The 19,123-nt window shown below is 40.6% G+C and overlaps 2 protein-coding genes across 4 annotated transcripts in view; one reads left to right on the forward strand and one right to left on the reverse strand.

Moving 5' to 3' along the window:
• The first annotated feature begins 8,672 nt into the window (after window positions 1-8,672).
• sco2 (synthesis of cytochrome C oxidase 2) lies at window positions 8,673-11,976 on the forward strand. 2 transcript variants are annotated; one of them, XM_078419645.1, is made up of 2 exons: window positions 8,673-8,801; window positions 9,598-11,975. In XM_078419645.1, the coding sequence occupies exon 2, from the start codon at window positions 9,606-9,608 to the stop codon at window positions 10,824-10,826; it is 1,221 nt and encodes a 406-aa protein (XP_078275771.1). In that variant the 5' UTR covers window positions 8,673-8,801; window positions 9,598-9,605; the 3' UTR covers window positions 10,827-11,975. The 2 variants fall into 2 exon arrangements, with proteins under 2 accessions (XP_078275771.1, XP_078275773.1); XM_078419647.1 differs by lacking the exon at window positions 8,673-8,801 and adding an exon at window positions 8,850-8,918 and having other exon boundaries at window positions 9,598-11,976.
• A 1,119-nt stretch (window positions 11,977-13,095) lies between these two features.
• The window catches only part of ncaph2 (non-SMC condensin II complex, subunit H2), a 44,777-nt gene continuing 38,749 nt past the window's right edge, over window positions 13,096-19,123 (reverse strand). For both annotated transcript variants that reach the window (XM_078419649.1, XM_078419648.1), the window contains exons 20-21: window positions 17,077-17,226; window positions 13,096-15,425 (exon numbers count right to left, since the gene is read on the reverse strand). In XM_078419649.1, coding sequence (XP_078275775.1) covers window positions 15,285-15,425; window positions 17,077-17,226 — 291 coding nt within the window. In that variant the 3' untranslated portion in view covers window positions 13,096-15,284. The remainder of the gene's footprint in view (window positions 15,426-17,076; window positions 17,227-19,123) is intronic.

Here is a 19,123-nt window from a genome sequence, read left to right on the forward strand (position 1 = left end):
TTCTAGAAAGTACAACCCTAGCTGCTTGAATCTCTTCTCCAATTTAACTTGAAGCCCACTCACAATTCCTGTAAATTCAGATGCACTTCATCCAAAACATAGTTTTCCCGAAGGCAGGGTGCCCAGAGCTACCACCAGTGCTTTGCTGAGATCTTATAAGGGCTACGTATAATGGTAGGTAATCACAACTGATGACCAGGAGCACCCCACAAGCTTTGCCGATTCAGAGATGCTCTGACCCAGTTGTCTGGCCATAACAATTTGGCTCTTGTCAAAGTCGCTCAGGTCTTTACTCCTGCCCATTTCTCCTGCATCCAACACATCAACTTCAAGAACTGACTGTTCACTTGCTGCCTAATATATCCCACCCCTTGACAGGTGCCATTGTAACAAGATAATCAATGTTATTCACTTCACCTGTCGGTGGTCATAATGTTTTAACTCATCGATGTATATAGTTCTTTTAATGCATGAACTCCATTCCATTACATTGTCCGTCTCCTCCCCAATACACTGTCCCAATCCTAGAACTTTGACAAAATTCAATTCTCACTCTCCATGATAATTCTGCAATCAACCTCAGAACACATGAATATTAAATAATTCCCCATACCTCACAGACACTATGCAGATACTTAATGGAAATCTATAATATTCGTTTTCAACATCTTCACTAGTTCTTCCTCACAGCCCTGCAGTTCTCAGTTCATGACCAGAACCAACCTGGCAAAATATAGAACACAGTAACATTTGTTAATCTATACATAATGAACTAGAGGCTTTGTCTCCTCATTAACACAGTCAAAGGATGTAAGATCCTCATCCCAGGGAACAATGTTTGTACAAACACTGGACCATCTGCATTACTGGCATAAGCTCCAACTCTGTCTGAGACTGGAATTAACATTCACAAGATGAAAGACAATCAGTCTGTCTCCTACCTTCCAATCCACCAGAAACAACAACATGTTAACAGATGCTCAATAATAGAAATATTTTCATTGTTCCTCCTGAAATCTACTGCCATCAAAATCTTGATGCAAAGTACTGAATGTGACTAGTTGTATTTTGAGGACAAGGTTCAGATCCATTACCATCAGTTAGTCAGTGAATCATTATATGTACTGTCATCCATCTGAGAAACAAAATCTCACATAATTTAGAACAACATGTTGGTGAGAGGTATTTGACCTCTCACCAACATGTTGTTCTAAATTGTGTGAGATTTTGTTCAGAGGATGGTACTCTTGTCTGCAAGGCAAATGTTTATGGAGTCAAGTCCTACTGAAGAGACTAAAACTCATAAGTTCTACACTGCTACTATGTTGGATATATGACCAATTTTGATGGAGTGCTACTTTCAGTGGCAGAAGGGAGAGTTAGTGTTGCACTATTGGGGTTAGTACTGTTGCAGTATTGAAAAAGCACTGCACTGTTTTAAGTGTTGTTGCTTATCTAATGAAATTTTAAACTGAGACCTTGTCTGCTCACTGAGGTGGATGCCAAGATGTCTTGCAATAATTTTGTAGAAGTGTAGGGGAGTTCCCCTCAAAAATTATCCCGCAACCATCTTCACTAAAACATGTATCCTGGTCAGACATCATATGCCCTAAATTACTTTGGGATGTCTTGAATTTGGGAACAGTGCAATGAAACATAAATTTTCTTGATCACTAGAGCAAATTACACTTTTAATGTCGTAAAGTATTATTTGATGCTACACAGACGCTTGAAGAGAATGTGGTATTATGGATAATGGATACTTTATCTTGGCATCCGGTCCATGAATCATTAGGATAACATTACAAATTTAAATTGGCGCTTTTAACATGAATTTAAGTGAATTTAATCACTCAGTAAAGTTAACCCTGCTTCACTTCATTATCCTACAATCTGCAGTGGTCTATGTTTCCCACATCTAATGCAGGAGGTGGACTCAGAACACATTATACTGAGAAACACTTTGGTAACTTCCTTTGTGAATATTGGAAATCTACAAAAATAAACAAAAATTTTAGATACTGAAAATTCTGGAATGATTTGACAAGTCAGGCAAAGTCAGTGGAGAGAAATGAAAAGTTAACAAGATAAAAAGTTGACAACTTCAGAGTCCCCATGAAGATCATTATTAGTCTTTTATTTTGAAACACACCAAACTCTTTTGTTGCTATCAGATTTGTGTCCGTATTTCCACGTATTTTAGCCAAATTTGTGCATCACATTTGAAAAGATTGAAATATTTGCTGACAATTATTGGAAGTCTGGTCCTTCAAACACTGTCCTGAGCTCCAGGGTCATCTCTATGTCTTATAAATAAAGTCATCACTGCATTGTGATGACCAAATTAGGAGCGAGAACGTATTTTATTAAAGTGCTAAGTATTTTTGGATCATCTAAATTCTAGTCATTTAACGAGGAACAAATATCAGCAAAGGCTATTAATTAAAATTTAAATGAACTATCCCAGGTATAAATGAATGAAGAAAGCGCTCCATGCTAGTTCACAATTATCCTCTTATATTCCATGAAATGTTTGGCAAACATTAAATCACATAAAAATAAATAATTAACTAGGGAAAATTAGGGTGCTGGAAGGATGACCAACTAAAGAATGATAGCATTAGAGGATGGCTTTCATGGAAAATTAGAGAGCAAGAGGGTTGGGTATTGATGAACCGAAAGGTTGGCTTTAATGGGGGAGAGCAAGAAGATTGAGGGGTGGACTTTGAATGGAAAATTAGAAGCTGTATGTTCAATGGCTGAGAAATAATACGTGGATATTGAGGGAGAGCTGGTTACTAGATTTCTGGATTTTGATAACAGACATGGGAGATGGGCTTTGATGGGTGAATAAGAAGACTGGGTGGATGGGCATCAAAGTGAAAGTTTGGCATTGGTAAAACTGACCATGAATCTGTTAGACTATTATGAAAGGTTTTTTTCTGGTTTTTAAATTCCTTCAAGATAGGACATTCACCATCTTCACCCAGTTTAACCTATTCCTACTTCCAGTCCCCCAGTTATTTGTAATTGCATGTGAAGTGGCTCCATGCAACTACAGCAAAATGGATTCAACAATACATGCCAGCCTTACAAGCAACAAGTGCATCCCAAGAGTGACTGTAAATAATAGTTTCCATTATTTTTTTTATTTATTTTTTTTTATCAAAAAATACTTTATTCAAGTTATAAATATCATTTACAAACCATCATTTTTAAAACAAACCCATCCGACATTCCCGGAGGTTACATATTCAATACAGGCATTTACTTAGACCTTTACATACATTTACATACATATCCCTTATTTGGAGGGGCGTCTCTCTCCACCACACCCTGCCCCCCATGTCCAGCAGCGGAAGGACCCTAGACTGTGGTCCTCCCCCACAGGGCCTTGGCGTTGGCTGCACCGAGCTTCAGAGCGTCCCTCAGCACGTACTCCTGCAGTCTGCAGTGGGCCAGTCGGCAACATTCCTTGACGGACAGCTCGCTCCGCTGGGAGGTCAACAAGGATCGGGCAGACCAAAGGGCGTCTTTCACCGAGTTGATGACCTTCCAGCAGCACTCGATGTCAGTCTGCATTATGAGATTGTACAAATCTACACTAAATGAGCTGTGCATCCATCTATTTTATGTCTCAAGGCTCTACTTTCCCCATACACAGTAATACAGTGGAATCTGACTCAACAACTAAGTATCTGTAAAAATCACTGCTTAAAATGTCAGAAAAAAGCAATTTGTTACCATTTTTTAAAAATGTTTTGTGAAAATGCATAAATTATTTATATATTTTCTTCTGTCATTTACACGCCATTTCCAGCAGCTTAGTCACCCACTCACGAGAAAGGCAAGTATTAAGCCCCCATCTGATTACAAATCTAACTCCCTCCTCCTCAGCCGATGTCTCATTCACTGTATCTAGCCTTAGATCTGACCTCAATCCTCCTCCAATTCACATCAGCCACCTGTACTTCACACTTTCTCCGACATCTGTTTAAATCTTTGCCTAAATGGGTTGGACCCACGTTCTGGCCAGCTGGAAGGATTGGACAAATGCTTCTAGCATGCTGGAGCTGTTAATGCAGATCTAAATGCCCTTTCGTATCTTCATTAATATTCACCTGCAAAGTGCATGTGACTTAAATTAATACATGATTAATTGTACTTGCGGTTTTAGGACTGGGGACTGAAATGTGGTCAACCAGCCATACTGCAAAAGAAAAAAAGCCTGAGACTCAACACACGGACAGACCACGCTTGACAGATCATGAAAAACCTTCATCTTGTGATCTTTATAAATGGTTTGTATCTTTTCACATTGAAAATTTCTTTGTTAGGTTTAATTCAGCTACTCAGTGTGTGAGGTGAGGTTAGGTTGTGGAGGTTATAATGTCACAGGGGTGCAGACACTTCCACAATTGGAGGGAGGTCCCCACAACGAGAAATGCAGTGCATCACTACCCACTTTCATTAAAGTTGTACATTTGACAAGTATATGGATAGAAAAGGTTTAGAAAGATATGGCCCAAAGGCAGGCAGGTGGGACTAGTATAGATGGGGATCTTGTTGGTATGGGCAAGTTGGTTTCCATGCTGTATGACTTTTTCTCCCAGCTCTGGAGCAGCCATAGCCAAACAGTTTCACCTTCGCCACCTCACTTTAATCTCTCTGCATCTGCAGAGCTCTGTGACTCTACCTTTTTAAAGAAGGAACAAAAGGAATCTAAGACAAGCTCAATAATTGGCATAATTAAATCAGGAGTCTTTGTGCAAACACTTTGAAAGACTAGCTATGTATTTAAGCAGACAGTTGCTTCAAATTTCCTGAAATACACTGTTGCTGAAAAGATAAACTTGTACTTTCCGCATTATTGCCGATCCAAGGAACTCTAACTTCCATCCACCCCACTGTACAAAAACCAATTCCAAAACATAGTGTTGTCCTTTCTCAATTGCTCATCCCACTGTGATCATTCTGTGATGTTTTAGGCCTTCCCCTACTCATCCATTGTAATGTTATTGGTAGACACAAAATACTGGAGTAACTCAGCGGGACAGGCAGCATCTCTGGAGAAAAGGAATGGGTGACATTTCGGGTTGAAACCCTTCTTCAGACTGATTGCTGTCGATCTGAGTGCCGATCGCTACCAACCTGACTTCAGACTGATCGATGTCATGACCCAAAATGTCACCCAACCCTTCTCTCCAAAGATGCTGCCGGTCCCGCTGCGTTACTCCTGCATTTTGTGCCTACCTTCGATTTAAACCAGCATCTGCAGTTCTTTCCTACATGTAATGATACTGGTCTCTGTTATGGAGTTGCAGTGACTAGGACTGGGATTTCAATATTCCAGGTTATACATTGTTGCATGAAATAGGCCAAAAGAAAAGGAGACAGAGTAGCATTGTTAATCAAGGAAGCTATCAGACACTGTTCCGTTGTGATATAGATGCAATAGACTGTAATGCAGTAGTGTGTACGAAAGAACTGCAGATGCTGGTTTAAATCAAAGATAGACACAAAATGCAGACGTAACTCAGTGGGACAGGCAGCATCTCTGGAGAGAAGGAATGGGTGATGTTTCAGGTCAAGACCCTTCTTCAGACTGATCTAACTGTAATGCAGAATTGGTTTGGGTTGAAATCATGAGCAGCATGAAAAAGAAGATATTGGTGGGAGTATCTATAGACTCTCTAAATGTGACAACTTGATAGGGCAAGAGTCAAGAGTGTTTAATTGTTAAATGTATCGACAATGGAACAATGAAATTATTACTTTGTAATTTAACAGGCCCATAAATGCAATAACACATATAGATATTATATGGGCAAAAATACAATGAATTAATAACCATAACATTAAGTAACTATAATAATGTAAAAAGCCAATATCTGTAGTGCAAGCAAAGATACAGTTCTTAGAAGATTGTAGTTGCTGAGGTTAGTGTTGTATCGTATTCAAATGTAAATTGTCCCTCGTAGGATAGTGTTAATGTGTGGACTCGACGGGCCTGTTTCCGTGCTGCATCTCTAAACTAAACCTAAATTAACCATTGTACCTGTGCAAAGGTACAGTTCTGGGACGGGTGCCATTTCACGCACCAATTATGATTCCACATTCAAATACCAGCATTGACCCTCCATTTGCTTGGAATTCTCAGTGGTGATTCGTAATGGTGAGTTATTCAGTAAGGTTTTGGTTATTTAATTATTTCCACCTACTCTGATATGTGGGCGTGAGTGGAATTTACATTGGAATAAAAAAGCTCCTGAAGATCCTACAGCTCCAAAATAAATTCAAATACAAACAGACACTGATGTTAATCCAAATTCTCTAATGATGTATTCTGGGCAATATTAATAAAACCATCATGGTGTGAGGAAGCTGTCCAAGATCCCGACCTCACTCCATCACATTAATTACTTCAACTGAATGCTAACATTTCCAAGTTCCGATCACAAGGGGACCAAAATGTGCTGACTGTAACCATTAATCATCAGGTTCTTGACCCGACCTGCACAATCCTAAATTTATTTCGAGCAATGGAGCACTAGACCACCTCTTGCACAATTGTGAACTTGTTTTTTAATTATGGTTTGCACTAATGTCTTGTTTTTTTTGCAGTCTTTTTCTTTTCACTGTCTTTTAGAACATGCATAATTTATGTATTTATCACTGGACCAGAAGTAAGTTCCAGACGTCTATATGCACATTGTGAAACATGAATGTCCCAAGATTTACCAACAGATTGGGAAAGCTGCATCTGGCAGACTTTAGAGGGTTCCCAGCATCATGCTGGAGAAATTGCCATTTGGAAAAAAAAAGTAAGAAAAGTAAACTCAACTAATCTCCGAACCCCAAACTGTCAGGGTTGCACAGGGACTTTGGCTTTGTTTTGTTTTTGCACTATATTGGGTTCGACTTTATTTATTGAACTTTTTGGTTCGTTTATTATATTATCTATTGAATGTGTAAATTCCATTATGCTGATGCAAGACTTTCATTGTTCCATTTTGGGACATCTGACAATTAAACACTTTGAAGTTTTTTTACAGAGTGGTGGGTACCTGGAACGTGCTGACAGGGATGGTGGTGGAGGCAGATATGATAGTGGCATTTAAGAGCCATTTAGATAAGCATGTGGATATGCAGGGGATGGAGGAATATGGATCATGTGTAGTAGAGGAGCTTAATTTAACTTGACATGGACATTGTGGGCCGAAAGGCCTATTCCTATGCTGAACTGTTCCATATCAGGAGTACAATTTCAAACTTAGCTGACACCAAAATGTGAGGTGCAGTTTACACGTTGGAAGATGTTGCCACATTAATTAAAACATTAACAAACCTGCAATACAGGCATGTAATTGGTAAATGAAATCCAACAGTAATATGTGATGCAAGAATAAGGAAGCCTCATTATCCTTAGAAGGTAATAGTTTAAATAGGACGGAGAAGTAAAAAGATTGAATGGTATGGAAACTTAAATCACGAAACAAAACAACGCACGGGAACTCTGTCCCCGGTCCTTGAACCATCTGTTAATTGTTCCTCCCTATGGTTGGGGGTGGGAGGGTAAACAGCTCCAGCCTTCTTTTAAGGATGATGATGTGGGATAGTTAGCGATGATGCTTGGATGTGAGGTTGCGAGAGATCAGGGTTAGAATTTAGATATGTTAGGTTGTGTTAGGATCACACATTCATCCAATATTTACCAATAGGCAGAGTGCTAGTTTTAACCATTTTGAACAGTTAGGTTGAGGGAATTGCTGGTTATAACATTTTTGTGTGGTTGCAGGTTGAGGATTATGAAATCACAAAGTTACAGGTTAAATGTGCTCAGTTGGGATCCATTACTCTTCCCACTCTCATTTACTTATAGGCAAGGATGCAGTTAATTGAAAATGTCAGTACTGTATGACAATTGGGAATTGAGGCAATGAGCGTATTGGATATGAGAACAGTTGAAGAATTGGGAATGTGGAGGGTTGGGGGATTGGAAATGGAATGGTGTACGATACTCAGGGGGTTGACAACTGAAAAATGTAGGGCAGTTGTGGTTTTGGGGATGAGTGTTTAGTTTTGAGATGTTTATTTTTGAGGGTGCGCGGTGGTTCGTGTTTAGGTTTGAGGGCACGGAGTAGTTGAGTGTTTAGTTGTGAGTGTGTTGGTGGTTGAGTGTTTAGTGTTGAAAGTGTACAATGGTTGAGAGTTTACTTCTGAGGATGTAGGCTGGTAGTGTGTTTAGGTTTGAGGGTGTTTGTGTTTAGTGTGTTTAGGTTTGAGGGTGTTTGTGTTTAGTTTTGAGGGTCTAGGGTGTTTGTGTTTAGTTTTGATGGTCTAGGGTGTTTGTGTTTATTTTGTGGCTAAAAGGTGTTTGAGTTTTTAATTTCGAGGTTATAGGATGTAGACTGCTTAGTTTTGAGGGTACAAGGTGCTGAGTGTTTAGTTTTGAAGGTACATGGAGTTTGAGTGTTTAGGTGTGGGGCTGCACGGTGGTTGAAGAGTTGTTGGTGCGGGTAGTGCTGGGTTTGGCTCTCAGCTTCTCTCCAGTCCAGGTGATGGCGGGGACCAACCTCCCACCTACCTGCTTGCTCCTCCAGCCGGGTCTTTGTCGCTGACGACACCACGCGTGCGTGGCCGTGGGGCCTGCTGGGAATTGTAGTCCGCCGTTACCGGAAACGCGGCTCGCGGGCCGGAACGACGAGAGTGGGGGGACCGGGGACCGAGGCCGCAGGGTGAGAGCAACCAGCAGCAGGACGAAGGCCGGGGACTGAACCTCTGAGTGTCCCGGAGAACGGGTGAGCGAAGTTGTGGGGAGAGGAACGGGTGAAATGCGGAAGGATCGAGGCGTGGGATACTGGGGGATCTCCACGGTGAATTGCAAGATCGGAGTGGCCCGTGGGCTCTCTGTGCAGGTGGGCTACTGGTGGGCCAGTGGGTCTCTGCAGGTGGGCTACTGGTGGGCCAGTGGGTCTCTACTGGTGGGCAAGTGGGCTCTCTGCAGGTGGGCTACTGGTGGGCCAGTGGGCTCTCTGCAGGTGGGCCAGTGGGCTCTCTGCAGGTGGGCTACCTGCAGATGGGCTATTGTTGGGCCAGTGGGTCTGTGCAGGTGGGCTACTGGTGGGCCAGTCGGCTCTCTGCAGGTGGGCCAGTGTGGTCTGTGCTGGTGGGCTACTGGGTCTCTGCAGGTGGGCTACTGGTGGGTCAGTGAGTCTCTGCAGGTGGGCTACTGGTGGGCAAGTGAGTCTCTACAAGTGGACCACCGGTGGTCAGTGAGTCTGCAGGTGGGCTACTGGTGGACCAGTGGGTTTCTGCAAGCGGGCCACTGGTGTGCAAGCAGGCCACCAGGTGGACCAGTGGGTCTTTGTAAGCGGGTTACTAGTGGGGCAGTAGATCTCTGTAAGTGGGCTACCAGACGGGTTAGTGGATTTGTATAGCTGGGTCACCGCGTTGGTCTGTGGATGTCGCCTGTTTGTGGTTTCAACAGAATTTCCTTGATTAGAAGTTTGTGTTCCTTTTTCCTTTATGTTCTTGTGTGTCATAGAGATATTTTTCCAATGTATTTAATTTGGCATGTTTATTTTACTTTTGTAGATGTGAAGATGTATGCAAGATTGGGCACCTGCATTTTACAGAGTCAACTTTTGGGCATTGGTCAGTTCCTGAAGCTAGCAGCTTTTCGTATCAAGGTTGCAGGCAGAGATGGAAAAGCTGTTTTGAGTAATGCAAAATGTTTGAGTAATGGACACTTAGGAACAAAAACTCATCATGTCAGCATGGAAACAGAATGGCCTTTACAGGCTAGGTCTATTGTAATCAACTGTAACCATAAGGCATTGAAACACTTTGGTACAAACCTGCTTTCCTCTTCCTGTACTAAGAGAACACAGCCAACTAAGAAATCAACTATACTGCCACCTCAGAACACTGGAAGTCTTGGGAACTGTTCAGGGAAAAGTGTCTCACTATCAACAATTCACAAAGCTTCACACTGTTTTTTGAAAGAGAAGCTTCAATTTCCAGCTGTAAGAAGGTTGTTGAGAACCTACAGTTTATTAAATACCTGCCATCTTGCTCATGGAATTATGTCAGTAACACCAGGCAACTTAATCCTATTGACCCACAGATCATTCTCAAAGTTGGCTTCAGACAAAAGTATGGGGAAATCTGCCAAAACCCAACAGATAACACTGCGGAAAAAAATTCTAGTGACTTGCCTCTTTGGAGCTGCTGTGATGGGATTTTGTTTCTATGTTCACTTGGAAAAAAAGCAACAGGAGAAGTTGAAGCGCCAGGAGCAGCTGAAGAAATTGGCACTTGGTCAAGGTGATTTCAACTTGCTAGATCACACTGGAAGACCCAGAACCAAGAGTGATTTCTTTGGGCAGTGGGTGCTGCTGTACTTTGGGTTCACTCATTGCCCTGACATCTGTCCTGATGAGATGGAGAAGATGTCTAATGCAGTACTAATTTTGGACATGGACAGAGCACTGCCACCAGTCCAACCTATTTTCATCACAGTGGATCCAGAGAGAGACGGAGTGAAAGAGATGGCAAAATACATCAAGGATTTTCACACTCGTATGATTGGGTTAACTGGGACCCCAGAACAGATCAAGGAACTGGGGAAGGCATATCGGGTGTATTACAGTGCTGGTCCTAAGGATGAAGATAATGACTACATTGTGGATCACACCATTATCATTTATCTTCTCAACCCTGATGGACTTTTCATTGATTACTACAATAGGAGCAAAAGTGATCAGGAAATCGCTGAGAGTATCCGAGGCCACATGAAAACCCATATTCAACTGTTCAGTTGAAGATAAATGGGGGATTATTAGCAAATGTTTGCACCGGAATCAATTATTGGTGAGAATTTGTTATAAGTCTACCCATGACACAAATGGACAAGGACTTGTACCATCTCAATTTTACTCAAAACACGTTTTCAATTCTAGCTAAATCTGATCAAGTGGGAAGATTTGGCAATATTCAGACTTATTTTTCCAAATTAGTTGACATATCACGACAGTGAATAACAATTGTTCATGTAATGCGCATAATCTGGATGTTGATTTAAAAGTCATTCCAAGATTTGTTTAGAAACCAGGAACACAAATGACAGTCACTGCTCCTCACAGAATGTTCCACAGTGAATAGGTGTGAGCAATCATATACTAACTTACAATTGCTTAGAATAACTTTGTACTGAAGCAGAATATTAGTTTTTCAAATTATTGTTATCATGTAGACACCAAATGGTTAATATATTCACTTGCCAATTATATTGTCAAAACAATTATTTAATAATTGTAATCATTGCTGGCATAATTGGACATATCTAATTCCCAGAGTCTTTAGAACTGCTCAATTCTTGTATTTTATTTTGCAAATGGGTCATTATTTCCCTTTCTTTTTAATGAAAAACAGTCCGTATACCAGCACCCAAGAATTGAAACAATAGACCAGAATTCCTGATCAGAACATACTTTAAAAACAGGCAGTTTATTGTCAAACAGAAACTAGATACTTTAAACTTAGCAAGTCAAACATCCAGTACAGAAAGAACTGATCACACTTACTGCCTGTGTACAGCTATTTCATGTAGGATGACTGCTACTTTGTAACTTGAAATTACTGACAGGTGAAAATGGAGATACAGGAGCATGGCACACCTGTGAAACCTAGCACAGGAGTCACACATGTTAAATTCAGACTCTGTCTACCATATGGAGCTTTGGATTTGAACCAGGAAAATCAAAAAGCATAATATGATAAACTCTTTATATAGATTTGAACATGCTTCCTCAGGAATGGAATATGCTCCTGCCTTAACACAATCCAAATATTGCATCGTTTAAAGTATTGTTTCAATAAATTAAGACAATCCTGAACTTAATAAATTCATATTACTGATGCAAACTTGGTCAGTATATTGCGAAACTGCATTTGCATAAAGCTTGTTTTCATTCAATGTCAACATCCTATAACTAAGCTCATACATGAAATAGCCTTAAATAAGAATCTGTTAAAAGTTTAAGTAAATTTAAGATGATGTTGCTATTTCCAGTAGAAAAGTATACTCATCACCTGCTTCATTTTGAGGTGCCTCTGTCTCAAAGCAAGGCACATTATGAGTTGAATTAATCTCATTATTGGCTAGATTGTTTTGATCCTGAATTCCTGTACCTCTGAACTGACTAGGGCATCATCCTGCTATTGAATTTTTCAAATTAATCATCAGTGTGACAGTGCAGATAGCCACTGTCCAATTCCAACCAGAGTTGACCATTTTCACACTACTCTCGTCTTTTCCACACCTCTGGTACTTATTTAATAATTAATTGGACAATCCTCTCCAATTGGGCTTTTTTTTTGTGGTACTTATGTCCTATCACCCTATACTTGAATATCATTTAGGACAATCTATCTTGCAAGTAAATGATAGGTCCCATGGGAGTATCACATAACAAATAAGGCTCTGGAATATTAAGAGAAATCTTAGTGTGCATGTCTGCAGATCCCCAAAGGTGGCAGCACATGTAGGTAGATAAGGTGGCTAAGGAAGTATCCGAGATATTAGTCATCATTAGCTGGGGGCATTGAATATAAGGGTTGTGATCCAACTTTATAAAAATCAAGTTAGGTCACAGCTGTAATATTATGAATAACTCTGCTACACTGTAGGAGGAATATGATTACACTGGAGAAGGTGCAAAAAAGATTCACAAGGATGTTATTTGGGAAGTTGTGAATTTCATTTGAGGTTGGATGGGCAATTTGTTTAGAAATATACAAAACATTCCCCCATGGCTGAAATGCCTCACATGTGAAGACATGTTTAGAGTAAGACAAAGATCTGAGGAAGAATTCACTCAGGGTAGCTGAAATCTAGAACTAAACTAGACCAAGTGGACGCGTTTGGCCCAAACCACTCCTGCATCGGTGCAGCACCCTCTCCTCTCCCACTCCCCTCGCCCTCTTTCTCCCCCCCCCCCCCCTCTCCTCTTCCCCCCGCCTCCCGCAGTCAAACATTGCAGTCATCAGTGAACACCTTACTGATCGGCCATTGATTGATTCGGCCAAGAAAGTGACCCACCTGCCGAGATGTTCTCACGGTGAGATGAATTACCAACCATTAGTTACACATGATTGAATGCATGCTTGGCAAGCAGGCTGGTTTCTGGGTGAGAGCCTTGGGGGGTATTGGAACAGGACTCCCTTAACCAGGCAGAAACTATTCATTCCTACTAACTCGCACTTCATAAGTAGGAGCAAGGCTTGAGTAACTTATTTTAGGTTTATCATCATTATTGTCACATGTACCGAAGTACATTGAAAAGCTTTGTTTTTGCATGCTACCCACATAGATGAGATACATAGAATCAATTAGTTCAAAAACTTACGAAAGACCACAGGGTAAGAACGCAGAAAATAGTTCTCTGCATTGTAGTGCATCAGTTCTTTAGACCAATTCCAATATCACCAAGGGGGTAGAGGTGAATCAAACAGTACTATTTCTTATGGAAAGAATGTTCAGAAGATTTTAATTTATTTGTTGCAGAGTATCCAGCTTCTGACCTGATGACCTTATTATTTATGTAAATAATCAAGTTCCTGATAATCCATGATCATCTGCATTTTGAACATGGATAATTCAGCATTCAGAAAATCAGGATGAAGCTGGATAGATTATTTTCTTCCAAAGGAAGCTATAGAAGCAAATACAATTAATACTTGCAAAATGCATTTGGACAACAATTACGAAGGGTTTAGAGGGATAAAGGCCAAGTGCAGGCAACTTATGGACAAGTTGGGCCTAATAATTGCCTTCCAACCATGCTCGTGACATTGCATAAATAGCTAGTGGTCAATTTGTATCCTTGATCAACTTGTCCCCTATGCATTTCTTCACTGTACAGCAGTGAACTGTTTGTTACCTACCCTCAAACTGCCTTTCCAAGAATAATTTTAAAAATCATTCTTAGAGCATTAAAATAAATTATCTGACAAGTATACAGCTCAGCTAGATAGTAAAAAAAATGCTTTGTTTGCTGCCCCATTAACAAAGTTCACAAACACTGACATTTTCACCAGTTAATTTTTTGTGCAAATTATTTTAACAATGCAATCACTTACTGCCCCTCACCACCACCATCTCACTTATTTGTTTACCTCTTTGTCATCTTTATTGATATCCTCAATGGAATATTCTATTTTGGAAACAGGATGTAGCACAAATTTCCTTGAGAATGGCTTGTTTCTGCAGATTTTCCAATCCCAAATTGGTTATAAAAATCCAAATACCGAAAGTATGTAAGTTTACATGTCCTGAGACAAAATTTCATTTAAAAAATCTGCACTTTATAAAAGTACATTTAGTATATGTACCCCAAAACTCATCCGTATCACCAGTTTTCTTAATGAACCCCAATACACATCATGCCTAAACATACCAATCATCAAAACATCATTCCTGGTTCCACACCATCCCACTCATGATCCCCACCTCAGTGCTTCTGAAAATGATTGCAGTAGATGGGCACTAGGGAAATATTCCATAACTCTGATCCCAACTCCATAACCCCAAAACAACAGGACAGGTGTTGCATCTTACAAAGTTACAACCAGCATCAAGTTACTGTATTGGAAGAGATTTCAAAATCTGGTGAACTTCTCAAAAAGCAGAGCAAAAATTTTGCTCACTTAGGAGCAACTCTAGTTAAATCAGATGATAGATTTAAGAACGATTTGAGAATGTGACATTTACTGACATTCCAGTGAGGCATGGAGGAGATGAGCCCAAACAATTTTCTGGCATAAATCCAAAATTCAACAGCCTCAGTTATGGCACTGGAAATAATTTAATGAGAAAGCTAGAAATCTTTAGCCCAAGACAAAATTTAAGAGCAAACAGATAAGCGGATTCTTTAAAAAAAAGTACTATACATGATGCAGAAACTTGATGCATTGATAATGTACATGTCCCATACACAGCACTTAAAACTGTCTGGGATTACATAGCAAAATATCAACATACATTACACAATTATCTTTTCAAAGTCACAATGTACAAATTGTTTTGTTGGGAGTTTTGCAAGTTGTGGAGGGAGATTTCCATCAAAATAAAGACCCTGGCACCTTGTGCATTACCGATTAACATTAGTTGCATCAATCAAGTAGAAACAACACTGTCTTCTCCATGTATGGCCATCAGCAATAGGAAGATGAGTTTGTAGCCTTAAGGATGCAAAAGATGCAGGAAGGTTTGCGTGCTCTCATTTGTTGGAAAGGGATGGAGCCATGTAGGTCTGGAACCGATCATGAGCTCTTACTTTGCTCAGCAAGGTGAGTTCCATTGTATCAACTGACTCATACAATCCATCTCTTTCCCATATTTCCACTGTGTAGTCATTAGCCTGTGCAGGAGAAGGAACAAGATTTTCTCAATAGGTAAATAATTACAAATAATCCCAGCTCAGCAGCACAACACAGCCAGAACTGGTGCAGACTGTACATGTGCACATCTGAGTCACATGTAATTTCCCAAGTGTCTCACAACATTCAATTCTTGTTCCAGAGGGGAAAAAAGGACAATGAAGCAAAACTTAGCCCATACAATACCAGGCAAACCCAAGGGGGACATATCGATCCAAATGCACAATGAGATACGATCAGTGAAATTCTCAATTACCTTTATGCTGTAGGATAAGATTGACCTGTACCATCTCAAACTCTAAATATGTTGAGTCAGGATTGTTCTTCCTGCCAACATAGCAAGCCCCAGAACTGCTCTTTGGACTGCTAAAATACACCGATCAGCCAAAACATTATGACCACCTGCCTAATATGCTGTTGGTCTTCCGTGTGCTGCCAAAATAGCTCCGACCCACCAAGGCATGGACTCTACAAGACCCCTGAAGGTGTCCTGTGGTATCTGGCACCAAAACATTAGCAGCAGATCCTTCAAGTCCTGTAAGTTGGGAGGTGGAGCCGCCGTGGATCGGACTTGTCGATCCAGCACATCGCACAGATGCTCAATCAGACTGAGATCTGGAGAATTGGGAAGCCAGGGCAACACCGTGTGAACCCTTCATCATGCTCCTCAAACCATTCCCGAACAATGTGTGCAGTGTGGCAGAGCACATTATCCTGCTGAAAGAGGCCACTGCCTCAGGGAATACCATTGCCATGAAGGGGTGTACCTGGTCTGCAACGATGGTTAGGTAGGTGACACGTATCAAATTGACATCCACATGAATGGCTGGACTCAGGGTTTCCCAGCAGAACATTGCCCAGAGCATCACTCCCTCCACTGGCTTGTCTTCCCAGTCGGTTCAGACCAGACAGGATAGCCTTAGTTGCCCTCGCGTATCGATGAGCCTTGGGCGCCCAACACCTTGTCGCCAGTTTGTGGTTTGTCCCTCCTCGGACCACTGTCGGTAGGTACTCACCACTGCTGACTGGGAGCAGCCCACAAGCCTTGCCGTTTCAGAGATGCTCTGACCTAGTCGTCTGGCCATTACAATTTGACCCTTGTCAAATTCGCTCAGGTCTTTACTCATGCCCATTTCTCCTGCATCCAACACATCAACTTCAAGAACTGACTGTTCACTTGCTGCCTAACATATCCCACCCCATGACAGGTGCCATTGTAACAAGATAACCAATGTTATTCACTTCATCTGTCAGTGGTCATAATGTTTCGGACCTGGAATATAATCTGGATTGAATGCTGGGTTGAATGCCTGTGTGGAGAAATGTCCCAACTATTTGATGTAGAGGCCTGCTCAGAGTCATCTTGCCAATAAAATTGTGACACTCAAATGGAAAATCTCACTACCTCAAACATTTGCAAATTAGGACATTTCTCAGCCATGAGCCAGAATGCTTCAGCCAATTTACTTCAATTCAAACTTTGCTTCACATCTGCCTAGTTTATAAGATGTTCCCCATCTCCCCACACCAAGATTCCCTTGCATGACCTACATTAACTGGATATTCCCTTTTCAGTGAATGTTTGAATTTCCTACTGGTCAGGTTTTATTCTTCTTTGGAAAACATACTCACCAACTGCAGCGAGGCCAGCATGTATCGACACACCTCAAACGACTCCTTCCCAGCCACTATATTTGCAAACGAATGTCTTTGTTTAATGTAATCAAATGCATCCACAATTCTATCCCCATAATCATGGATAGCAAATGCAGCTCTCTCCTCCTAGTGTGTCAGAAATAACAAAAGTCACAGTTGATCAGGATGCAGAAAAGTTGTCACTAAAATTGAACAAATTAAAGCAGCATTTGGCCCATTATGCTCTTTGAAAGAGATAGTAAATTAGTTCCATATCCTAGTTTTTCTCCACCAAATGTTTCCAAATTCACCTTTTAGGAATGTGAAAGCAATTTTCATTTTCCACTCCATGTCCAAATATTGTAAAAATCTTATCTATTTATATAAAATTACATAGCACATTTAGCACCGAAACAAGTCATTTAACTCAATGTACATGGTGCACTCCTCTCCCCATTTTTCCTATTCAGTATCACTCTCTATTCGCTCCGCACTAATGTTTTTGTGGCTTGCTCAAGACTAAGGAGCTGATTGTTAACTTCAGTAGGGTAAAGCCGAGGATCGATGAACCCATGTTCATCGCCAGGATGGTGGTGGAGAGAGTCAACAGCTTCAAGTTCCTGGGTGTGCATATCACTGAAGATCTGTCCTGGGCCCAGCACATCGATGCCAACTAATACTTTATTAAACTTCTTCAGATGTACTGTAGACAACATGCGTACTGGTTACATAACAGCCTGGTTCGACAATATGAACACCCAGGGACAAAGGAGACCAGAGTTGTGGACACTACTCAGCCAATTACAGGTACTAACCTCCCAGCTATCAAAAGGGATCTGTCCGAGGGTGCTGCCATAAAAAGACAACCAATATCAAAGATACACACCACCCTGGCCATGCTCTCATTTCATGATTACCATTGGGAAGATGGCACAGGACCTTGAACACCATGATCATCAAGTTTAGAACAGCTTCTTCCCAGCAACAATCAGGATCTTGAACACTACACAACACTAACATCAGCAACCATGATTTCTTTGAACTTTCTCATTGGTTGCACTATAGATTTCAGTTTTGCATTATTTAGTTACCTAGTATTAGTTATTAATGTATTGCATTGCTGATTACATATTTGTGTTTACAATCCTGTTAAGCTGCAGCAAAAAGGAATTTGGTCGTTCAGTTAAAGGCACATCTGACCACGAAACACTTGACTTTTAAATGCATATGTACTATTCAGCCAATCCAATCCCAATGGGAGCAAGTTACATAGAAATTGGGAATAGACCGCCTGACTCAGAGATACCATGCCATTTAATAAAATTACAGATAATCTGATTGTAATTTCAAGCAGGCATTCCTACTTACCCCAAGTAATTTTTTCTTCCCTTCTTATCAAGAATCAATCTTTGCCTTAAAAATATTCAAAACCTCTTCTTTGACAACGTTTTGTGGAAAAGTTCCAAACTTTCGTTATCTTCAGAAAATTTAACCTTTTCTTAAACAGCAACTCGTTATTCGCACTAATTAGATAAAAGGTCGCTTTATTTTTCCTGCCAATTTTTTTCCACATTATACAATATTTGCCAGATATCTGCCCACGATTAACTATCTACATTTGTTTGTATCCTCCATACATCCTCTTCAACTTACTTTCCTACCCATCTTTGCATGTTCAACAAATTCAACAATCACATCTTCAGTTCCTTTATCCAATTAATTTATGCAAAACAATAAGTAGAGGCCACATCTCCTATTTCAGTACACATGTACACTACTTATCACATTTTACAACCGGTAAATGACTCATGTCCACTTTGGTACATGCTAGGCAGCCAATCTTCGATCCAAGCCTTTCTGTTACCTTCTACACCATGAGCTTTTATTTTCTGCAATAATCTCTCATGTGATACTTTATTAAATGTCTTCTGGATGTCTAAATACCATAAAACCATTAATTTGTTATAATTATTTAGGAATCCCGAAGGTTCAGCATCTGGCGCACAGGATGCCTTTAACACAGCTGAGCTCCATTTCCTGGGCT

Source organism: Rhinoraja longicauda, chromosome 23 (genome assembly GCF_053455715.1).
Source record: "Rhinoraja longicauda isolate Sanriku21f chromosome 23, sRhiLon1.1, whole genome shotgun sequence".
Taxonomy (NCBI): domain Eukaryota; kingdom Metazoa; phylum Chordata; class Chondrichthyes; order Rajiformes; family Arhynchobatidae; genus Rhinoraja; species Rhinoraja longicauda.

What these genes read in the sequence shown, in the direction of transcription:
- sco2 (XM_078419645.1), top strand. Translation starts at nt 9,606, where the DNA reads ATGTATGCAAGATTGGGCACCTGCATTTTACAGAGTCAACTTTTGGGC.